Here is an 11063-nt window from a genome sequence, read left to right on the forward strand (position 1 = left end):
CACGGCGGAGTCAGTCGGGGACTCGCGGTGCATCCTTGACACGCAGGGTGGTGAGGTGCAGCTGCTGACCGTCGACCACTGCCTGGAGAAGAATGCCTGGAGCGGGAGCGGGTTAGCGCCAGTGGTGGGGAGGTCGGCCGGCTCGATCTCTTCGGTGGTCAGGAGGTACCAATTCGCTCCCGAGAGGCCAGATTGAAAAAGAGAGGCTTCCTTTGTGATGCATTGCTGTGTGACGCTTTGTTTTCAGTCGGCCATGTCCTGCTTTGTGATGCATTGTTGTTTGATGCAGTTCTAGGTTGGCCCTCTCCGGTGCTGGACAGGTGGCATGTGCCTTTCAAGATCTATTGGGGACCTCTTCCTGCCGCTCCCATCATCCCTCGTTGCCCGCCCCACACCCCTAGCGCCGGCGAGCGCAGATCTAATCGACGGCGGCGTGGATTTTGGTGGTCGCGCAGGTCTGGCCGACGAGCTCCATGGCGGTTCGAAGCAGATGGCGACCTCAACGGCAACGTGGATCCAGGATAGAGCTTGATAATGGCACTAATCTGCCAACGAGCTCGGCGGCAACATGCCCGGCGGCCGCCGTTAGTTCCTTACCCAGCGCCGTCTCCACCGTCTTCGCTGCCTCCACAGTCATGGCCAGCCGTCTCCAGCGGCGGTTGACCATGGCATATGCTCCGGCAGGCAAAAGCAGAGAGATGGCCTTCCTCCCCTTTCTCTCCCATCTCTCCTTAGATTAATCTTTCTCTCTCTCAGGCTGCCATTGTTGTTCTTTTCATGGATAAAATTGTTAGGGATCGGCAATATTTCCTATTCTAATTGTGTCCTGACTGAAAATTAGTTCGATTATATTCAGAGCCCGTGGTTAGGTGATCCGAGATTGGTGCTTGCTGACTGGATTAGTCAGTTAGAAAAAGGTAGATTTTGATATGCAGTATTAATTTGATCTTGTGATGATCTGAGTTCTTGTACCCTGCCTTCCCTTGAGGCTACTTCCGGATATCCAAGGCCCTAGCGCGAAGACGTGTGAGGGGGCTGCAGGTGAGTCGGGCTATCGCCGTGGAGCGACCGTGGTGAAGCAGCAGCTCTACAGCGGCCGGATCAGTGCGGTGGTCCGGTGGCGTTACGGTTGCTAGAGGTGTGAATCCTTGCTTCAATGGTTAGAGAAACTTAGATGCACCTTTTCTACATGTTTCTTCCATGTTTCATGTCTTCTTTCTGCAGCTGTTGCTGTTTAGGGTCAACTAGGAGGAAGTGTCTGTGTGGTGATTCATCACAGTTGCGGCGGTCTCGACCTGCAGCATATGTCCATGATCGATGCGTGACAAGAGCCGAAAAGGATCATCCATTGTGTGAGTGTGCTCTATGCGGCTGCTAAGCAAACAACCAATTATGTTTCACTGTTAAAGTTTGGCTGTAATATTCGATTAAAAATACCTTGATAATTTTACCTCCAAGGATCTAAATGTTTTGCCTTTGATTTAAATTGTTTTTCCCCTGATGGCTGATGCAGTGATGCAGTTTTTCAAGCAAGTGGATAAGAGCAGCAAGTATTATGAATTTCGCTGCAAAACTAGATTAGTGAAACCATCAATCCTCCACTTTCAGGTGAGTTATAATTCATTATTCTATTTAATGCAGGATAGGCTATTTTTCCTAAGCTATTAGCATTTGGATTATTGTGTATCATCACGGAGTTGCTACACCTTATTTCACTGATCGTATGTATTTGTCCATGTCAATAGAACTAAGAAGTTCAAAAAATTGTATGATCAATAATAGCCTTAATAAAGGGACCTCTAAGCAAGAAATCTACTATCCCAGGGGAAAAATTTTGTAATATTTTGAAGGAAATGCTATGGTGGTTAAATACTTAAATGTTTGCATGTTGAACTGTTAAAAACACTCATAACTTGATGATCTCTTGACAGAACCTATACAAGGAAGGGCTCTTGGAGCACTGCTACAGTCAACTGCTCTACTGGTTAGTTGGTCACTTGGTCGTCACTTGTGAGGTAGTATGCACAACCTTTTGTGGTATATCATCTGCTTTATCTAAATTAGTTTGGCTCATTTTTACTAATGTTATAACTGTGTGTGCAGCCTGACGGTGCAGCATCTAAAAGCTAACATATACAGTGTGCTTTATCTCTGGTATGGCTGACCTCAGTTGTAAGTTCTGAATTTTGAGTGGTGTTGGTTAGAACCATTTTATCTGATTGCTCTTGTTCATGATGAATGGCAATATAATGGGATTACTCTTACTCAGGCATTGATGGAAAGTTTCAAGATTTGTGCAGTCAATGATGGCATCATAAATTGCGTGGATATGGTAAAAATATATCATTTACCAGTTTTCTCTTTTGCTGAATCATAGATGGATCTACTATATTTGATCTTGATGAAATCATATTTTTGAACTAATGTAGTTCTTTGACATGAAAAAAGCTTGATGTTAACTACAGAAGAACCAGGTATGCATAATCATTGTGCAGGTTCATTTTCTTTTTTCTTCTATAGAGTTGCATGCATTTTCCTTTTTGCTTCGCCCCCGCCCCCTGAATAGAAATGTATACGGAGAACTACTGATCTTTAGAATATCAGAGAAAAGGTCTAATCTGATTTGTATGATCTCTATAAGGATTTGGAACTCACCAGAAACATCCAATTTCCATTTCTAAGATAGACAATTATCTTTACCTTACCCTGTAATTTTTTCGTTTGACCACCGATAATTCTGATTCCACATGGATCTTTTATGTACTTTCTTCATCCGCCGTCTTTATTCTTGTAACAGTGGAAATGTACATCAGAGAAGCCCCTAGAACTGCTCCTATTACAAATAAGACCGTAACAAGTCATTAAGCTAATGTCTTAAGGGATATACTATGTACTCACTTTATAAATCAATGCAGTTCTTAGCTAATACGTGCTCATGTGATGAAATATTTTTGTGCCTTTTCCTTTGCTTTCTGCTTGATTGATGATTTCCAGATAAAAGTTTTAGATGATACTAACAACAGTTTTTTCACTCTAGAACAAACTATTAGGTAGTAATACAATGCTTAAGAAACACTCCATTATGGTGTAATGTCTTCATTTCCTGACTGCTTATCCTTCTATACCTCTTAAACCTAGCCATTTTATTTGTTTATACCGAAACCTAGACATTCAATTTTGTCTGGTACTTTTACTATAAGTGGTTAGTAGATGATGCCATGTATGTTATCTTGGGACAAAAGTAAGATAATTCAGTGGCTTGATGAAACTGTACAGGAATATCCTCTTTTTTAGTAATCTATTGTGAAATCAGTTGCTAGATGTTTCACTAATCATGACGGGTGGGTTAGTAAATATGTGCGGATTATTACCGGGTAATACATTTATCCACATACTGATCATAATTCAGAGGAACAAAATATATTGGCATTGATTATTTATTCTGATTGTGAGGTTAAGGAGGATTCGGCTTGCAAGTAATAAAATTGTACTACTACATTTGTACCTAGGAAGTCAGCTCTTTCTGGTAAAAATTTTAGCATCCTTTTATTCTAAATATGTTTTATATCTTCTAGATTTATTTCTTTTTCAGGGCAAGTCACTAACTTTGTGGTATTGGAGTTGGAGTAGAAGATCAGCAGCTCCATCATCGACGATGGCCTGATCCACAAAGATGGATTTTGGTGGTGATACTTCCAGGGAGGTAAATTATTGTGCTATTTGACACATGCTGATGGGGTGCAATGTCGTCTGTGCCAAATGGACCTGAAAATATTGTTAGCTAGCCTGACTTAACTGCAGGCAAGACCAAGAGGAAATCTGGTTACTACTTGGTCCAGATACGACCTGATTTGATTAATCTTATGAGTTGCCGACTTAGAATTTCAGTTTGAGGAGATTTTAGTTCAGAATTTAATCATGCAATTGGCTTAGGCGACATGATCATTTTTTATCTGTTTATCTTTTATTTGTAGCTGAACTGTCGTGGTGCACACTTCCTAAAGTTTGAAACTTACTATCTTTGTTACCAAACTAATCCATGTTTATATGATTATGTCCTACAAATTGCTGAGTCTGTTATATCATCGTTACATCTGTTTTCAAACTGTTTGCTAATATGAATACTATGACAGGATAGTGCCTTTGCTTAACTATTTGTTTGGGTAAATCTGAAAATACTAAACTGAACTAATTTTGTTTTGTTGAGTTCATTTAGAAGTTTTGGAGCTCGTCATATATCACCAGAGCTCATCTTTTTCAGATAATATCTTAGGATGATTCTGCATTTTGCATGGACAGAAGTCTAACAACAGTAGTAATCAATTCGTACATAGCATCATTATGTCTTATCGATCATGGACTTTTTGATTATATATATGTGAAGGAATCTTATCCTTTGGACTGCTAAAAGATTCTGTCCAAATATTTGGTGTCTTGGCTGTATGCATCTCAATTATGCAGAGGTCGGAATTGTTCTTAGGACAGTTGTATCATCTCGATGTAATTTAATGATCAGTTCAATGAAGCTTCCATTATCTAAAAAATATACTTGGTGTCTAAATTCTGAAAGTTTCGGAGATGAATATTTTTATCATAGCTCTGATGCCTAATCTTTGGTATCTGGGACTGGTCAACGCCATCCAATATTCAGGTCTGCTGGGACAAGAAACCTTCGCCGGTGGAGGATAGCTTATGTACAAAAAGCACAGCTGTTACTGAATGAAGCTGCTTCTTGGTCACATCTTTGGTACCTCTATGTGAAAGGTAGTAGTTTCAGATCCACTTAAATATATTGTTCTGTACACCCCCCTTTTCCCCTTCATCAGTAATGAAAATTGTAGATCAATATTCTTTTAAATACTGCTAATGTGTTAAGTTCATTTATCTGCACATTTTGCCCTCGGCAGTCAGATCTGTAAATTCACCTAATGCCTGCATTATCTTTGTTGATAGGCACTGACTACTTCCAATTAAGTGGGTGTCCATTTAGTTGCAACAAGCGGCGTTATGGCACAATTATATCTGCAGATTGTACTTTAGCTTGAGGGTCTGTACACAACTCAAAAATATCTATTTTGGGAGCTCTACATGAGGAATATGATCAGTAAAACATTCGAGCCATTATCCTATGTTATGTTACTAAGCAATGATCAGATATTTGACAAAAAATTAAGCAGTGATATATTAAATATTCTTAACACCTTACTTTTGATTTTTTTTTTTGGGTGGCGATCAGGTCACTGCAAACAAGCGCATACTTAATAAAATGACATCACTAGCTTACCTGTATCATGCAAGATCATCAGTGCATGTACTGCCACAACATACTAAATTATCCTCTGGGAATTCTTTAGTTAATCTTGGTCTCCCCATCAGCTCTGATAAGATTTTGCTTATTTATTTTAATTAACTATTAAATTATTATAAAATAATTATGTAAGTGTGAAATTTTTTTTTTGTGTTGCTGATTTGTTTTGATTAACTATCTTATCCTCCATTCCTTCTTTTACTTTAGGGGATGCACTTGTTATCTGAATGTATTCACCAGAAAATTGATTTATTAGAGGTAGCATTGACTACTATGAAAGCCAGTATATATGCTTTACTATTGTTGTGAGTGTTCCCCTTTCTACCATTGCAGTAGGATGGTAAATGCAAGAAGCCAAAGCGGAAGTATAAGGCTGTACTATTGGGCTTTTCACAGATCAAGAGGTGAGTATTCCTGGTCATTAGGTCACTGAACTACAGATTTGTTAATTTTATGCTCCCATTGTTTCAAGTTGAGTTGATTTATTATGGTCCTTATTCCTGTTAAATGCGAGTTTATATAAATGAATCTGTCTAATTCAGTCCTTCATATAATTTAGTGTTTTAGACAAATTAAATGTGTTCGGTTCCTTTTTGCATGGGATTCTCAAGTTAATTACCTTTATTCAACCCATGTCCTTCCATACAATAATTCATCGCTTGTTGGATTTTCTACAACTGTATGGATTTAGTAGTTCTATATAGTACGGTTAAAATCTCAAGTTTATGGCTTGTAAGATCATCTATACAATCAACATAGTTAATGATAGATCCACTATTTCTTTGACACACTACTTCCAGATTAAAAGCAAATATCTAGATAGGTGGATCAAAGCCTTTGCTGACTGTGCATATTATAGTTGAGGTGTCATATAATTAACTGCACAACGACAAAGTGTCATACTAATGCTTATATACATACAAAGATGTTTTTTAGATAACTTGATCTCCACGGGTAGTACAAACAATCCTTTCCATTTATATAGTCGCAACTGTTCGTTAGGGGTAAATTTGAAGTGACTGGAGAGCTAACACATATTTGTGATGGACTTGAAGCCCATTTCCCTTTCGAAATTTCTGCCCAAGTATATGAGCCTTCAAAACTAATGGCCGAAATATTAAAGCTGCAGGCTAGATCTCTTTCTCATCTGTGGCCAAAAACATTCAAGATGAAACCTCCAGAAGGACAAGATATTGGACTGTGCTTCATTAGTTCTCTTCAAAGGTATGACCCTTCAAATCGATGCTTCTACTGACTTTCCTTTTGTTCCTCTCACTTGTCTCAATGGCATGTGGACCTACTGGTGTGGACCCATCTCATTATTTATAAAATAAGGAAGTTTTCAGATGTTTAATTGGTGGCATGATAGAAATTAATCCTCAGAAGTATCACCAATGATTTTAGTGGGTTCAGTTATATCATTTGTCATATACTAACAAGTACTACCTCCGTCCCAGAATATAAGAAGTTTTGGGGTTAAACACGAGTATTAAGGAAGTAGGTGGAATTAAATGGGTCAATGTTATGATTTGTTGAGAAAAAGGAGGTAGGGGGAGAAATTAAACAGAGAAGGTTTTGATTGGTTGAGAGGATGTAGGTGGTAAATTTGCTATATTTTGTGATGGATTACGAATGCTAGAAATTACTATATTTTGGGACGGAGGGAGTATTCATTTCAGTTACCAGCAATTGAAAACCAATTCAACATTTTATCCTGAAAAAATGAATGCGAGTTCTTTTGGAGTTTGAACTCTTTTTATCAACTACAGGATGTAGCTGTGTGCATGAAGCTTATCTGCATTTGTGTGTTTTCTCTCTTTTTCTTTGCAGACCAAACGGGAGTTCTGACCATCTCCTGAAAAATATTTCTTTGCATATTGGGTTACGAACCAAGGCTGGTGCTACTAGGTGCTGATATTTTCATCCAAATTGCTTACCCAAGAATACCAAAATATGTTCCATGATCCTTTTTTTGTCCCATTTCCATTATAAACCATGTCATGTATTCCCCCATAACTGACAATGCTTGGACTTGTATGCTTAAACAAACTGATACTGTGATGCATCCATTTCTCAAAGTTGCTATTTGGTAATCTTATTTGTATGAATATTTTTTAAATTCAATTTTTTTGTAATACCTGTTTTTGATTTGTCGCAATAGTTTCTCTTACAACCAGATGAAATCACATGGAGTTTGCATGAGCATAGCTATACAGTCCCTGTTAAATATTTTAAAAAGTAGTGTGCATGTACAAATTTATCATCTAACCTTTTTTGTATAATTACCAATTTAACAGGAAAAGTAATAAGTTTTACTTTTGGGGCGTTTTCCGAGAGCTGCACAGATACTATAATCAAACAGGTAATGTTAAGATTGGCAATACCGACTCGTGAGACAAACTTGAAGATATTGGCATGAACTTGGACTTGACAAACGGCAAAGAGTTAAGGAGAGGCAAATGTGGGAGTTAAAAGAGAGGCAAATGTGGGGTTGAGGTGTCATTTGATGCAATAGGATGCAAAGAGATTGAGAGGCACAAATGTAAGGAAACTGGCAAGATTTTGGAGACACAAGACAGAGAAACAGAGAAGGGAAAATGTGGGGAGATTAGTAATAAATTGGATGTGGCAGTTAGCAGGTAAAGAGATAGGATCAACAAATGTATGAAAATGCTGAAGACTCTTGATCCAAATGCTGCGGCAAGCTCTTTAGGTACGAGTGCTTTTTTCTTTGAGCCGGCACATCTTATTATTCCACTGATTTGTTTTTTATTGATCCATGGTTGGCTTATTATACTTCCTCTCGTTACAGATTTTACTTGTCAATCTGCTCCTAGAGTTCCTGCTGGTTCAGAGCTTGTTTTGCACACACCTCCTGGGCTTCCTCATGATGACCCTCCAGACCTCACAAAAGCCCATTTTCTCCTCCATACAGGAGAAACCACTGAGCTTACATAGACTCATCTCCAAGCCTTAACTTGGGCATACCTGTAGGGCTTTCTCTTGATGTACCTCCTGGCTTCATGAAAGCTCATCATCTCCCTCATACAGGAGAAACTACTGAGTCTTACATAGACTCTTCTCACAGCCTTCCTTTGGATACCCCTCCAGGATTTTCTCTTGATGTTCCTCCAGGATTTACTAAAGCCCATCGTCTACCCAATCTACTGCAGGATCTGAAACTGTTGTTCCTGAAAAGAAACCCGTCATTAAGGGTTGCACAAACAGAAGCCCTTCCTGAATTTACTAAACTGCTTGCAGCGAAACCAGACAGAAACGGGTTTACGAAACAAGACAGCATCTATATATCTGCTCCTTATTACAGACTGCTGCCTGTAAATTTATCTATATGTAATGAACCTATCTATCACTATCTGCCTTGTTATCTATATGTAATGAACCTATCTATCACTATCTGCCTTGTTTGGTTCTCTTTCTTGTGAGCTTCTTATTTGGTTTTCTATTCTTCCCCTATTATTGTGCCCTAGCTGTCTTTAGGCGGCGCGCCATTGGCGCGCCCCACCCTCTAGTTCAATTAAGTGAGCGCAGAGAGAAGTTCACAGGAAACATAAGATGCAGACTACTTATTAGTGCTATGAGTCAATTATAAATTACTTCACTAATAATGTAAACTGACATAATCAAACTCATCAATTTGAAAGCATCAACTTTCCATGTAATCAATGAGCATCAAGAATACCTTAACAGCAAGATGTTATACACCTGTACTAATCTGGATTAGTATGATCAGTACGCCTAAAAATGATCCAATGAGCATAATATTTTTTTTTTTTGCTTCAAGCAAGACCAGGGAAAAAAATAAAGTCAGTGCACACATGTAAATGAACATATCTGAGTTACAGTGTGGAGACGGATTGGCAGACTTGAGGTGCGGAGGAACTATTATTAGAAGATACCAAATCAAGTTATAACATATATACTCAGAATTTACGATGGAACCTTATGAACATTTTGTCAAGCCATTCATGAACAGAAAAAAAATTGTTACTTTGAGTAAAATGTCTTGTTCCACTTTAGTTCTAAAAAAGCAGTAAGCTAAGACTTCCCAGCAAACTCACATGTATAGCTAAAAGGATCGGGAACAAACATACTTCTATGGAATTAATCAATCGCTCAAGCTTCAATGCTTAAAATAAGCACTGAATGTAGATAGGAGTATAAGTGGCTAAGAATTATAGAGGCTGAATTTAGATGAATCATATCTCTGAAGTGCAAATAACTGTCAGATTCCATATGAACCACAAAGGTAACCAATACAAAAGCAAACTGGAAAAATATAACAAAACATAAAATTGGGGCTAATGTGTTGCACTGTCGGTGTCTATTTCTGTGATCATCATGGATCTCCTGAGTGTCAACAGGGAAAAAAAAATCAATATCAACATTTGCTATAGAGCTGTGTGATGCTATTGTCACTGTGATCATCATGATTTCCTGATGTTTTTAGAAAAACAAACACAATAAACTGATCTAGATTTACCTACGAAATATCAACATGTGTAGAAAAATAAATGTATACTTGGATCATGGCATCCTGCAGGTATTTAAAAAATGGTGCAATTTCTCAAACTTGGGAAGCACACATAAGAGACCATATTAATATGCTATTTAGTGCATGTACAATTCATACAACAGAAGTTAATATATAAGATTGTGAAGTTAAATACCATTTCCTTTGTATGGAATCCAAACTTCGCCTAAGCATCTGCAGATAGAAGTGCTCATCTCCTCCATTTCCTCTGTGACATTTCTCAAAACAAGAAAAAAAACTCACCAGAGATGGTTGCAGTAGCGATTAGCTTTATGAACTCATGTCATATCCTACCAGGATTCTTGTTCAGCAAGCTCATTTTTGCCACATCATTCCTCAGATTTGAGCCCCCTTTGGTGCATCTGCTTGCTGTTCTCCTCCAAACCTTGTGGCAAGAGGTGCTGCCATCCCTAGTAAATCCAAAGAGCAATGCATATATAGAAATCCCTATTTTAATTACATGATAGCACTCTGGTACAAAACAAACAAATTTGCTCACTGGGGGATTCCATCAAGCACTTACTACACCAATCAAGATGTTATAAACTCCTCTCAATTAGGCTCCTCTGCCGTGGCCTCCATCTCCCCGGCGGGGAGGAAACTCGCAGACAAGCACGGCGTGTGGCGCAACGGATCTAGAGAAAGGGCATACCACCCCGGCGTCGTCGGGGGCAGTCCCGGGCGAGGCTTCGGAGGAAGGGGGAAACCACCTCGGTGGCGATGGGGGTAGGCCGTAGTGGAGTGCGGCGGCAGCGGCGGGGAACAACCTTGGCTTCTTCGGGAGCAGTCCTGGGAGCTAGTCCGGCGGAAGAGGGAACCACCACGGCGCCGGTGAGGGCAGGCTGCAGTGGAGTGCGGCGGCGGGCGGGGACACGTGAGGAGGCGCGGAGGAGCGGCAGCGAGGGCGCTGGTCCGGTAGTGGACTGCGGCGGCGGCGGGGAATCGCACGGACCGAGGAGGAGAGATTGCGGCGCCCGGGGGGGGGGGGGGGGGGGGGGGGGGGGGGGGCGGGGAGTGAGTAGCGCACGGCAGAACCATCGCACGGTGGCAGAGTCGGGGGAGGATTCATCGCGCGATGGCGGTAGTGCGGGCTGAAATTGCGGTGGAGAGGATGGGGTCGATCGGTGGTAGGGACGGGTGTGATGCTATGGGTGGATGGACCGATGAGATTAGTGCGACGCGGATGGACGAGGAGATGAGTTA

General features: G+C 40.2%; 1 protein-coding gene and 1 long non-coding RNA gene across 8 annotated transcripts in view; one reads left to right on the forward strand and one right to left on the reverse strand.

Moving 5' to 3' along the window:
* LOC127776938 (uncharacterized) overlaps positions 1-10832 on the reverse strand; it is a 31970-nt gene extending 21138 nt beyond the window's left edge. Inside the window, exons 1-3 of the mRNA XM_052303493.1 lie at positions 10384-10832; positions 10155-10270; positions 9997-10068 (exon numbers count right to left, since the gene is read on the reverse strand). Of these exons, the coding sequence (XP_052159453.1) occupies positions 9997-10068; positions 10155-10179 (97 nt within the window). The 5' untranslated portion in view covers positions 10180-10270; positions 10384-10832. The remainder of the gene's footprint in view (positions 1-9996; positions 10069-10154; positions 10271-10383) is intronic.
* On the forward strand, positions 17-8744 carry LOC127775886 (uncharacterized). Of its 7 annotated transcripts, none has more exons than XR_008018056.1 (16): positions 17-165; positions 290-1138; positions 1225-1352; positions 1514-1608; positions 1932-2015; positions 2104-2172; positions 2270-2332; positions 2430-2474; positions 3593-3703; positions 4652-4764; positions 4954-5047; positions 5642-5712; positions 6438-6532; positions 7139-7216; positions 7606-8021; positions 8121-8744. It is a non-coding gene; the product is annotated as an uncharacterized LOC127775886 (long non-coding RNA). The 7 variants fall into 7 exon arrangements; XR_008018059.1 differs by lacking the exon at positions 17-165 and adding an exon at positions 5516-5566 and having other exon boundaries at positions 217-1138; XR_008018058.1 differs by lacking the exon at positions 17-165 and having other exon boundaries at positions 217-1138; positions 4954-5104.
* Positions 10833-11063: the final 231 nt, after the last annotated feature.

Source organism: Oryza glaberrima, chromosome 6 (assembly GCF_000147395.1).
Source record: "Oryza glaberrima chromosome 6, OglaRS2, whole genome shotgun sequence".
Classification (NCBI taxonomy): domain Eukaryota; kingdom Viridiplantae; phylum Streptophyta; class Magnoliopsida; order Poales; family Poaceae; genus Oryza; species Oryza glaberrima.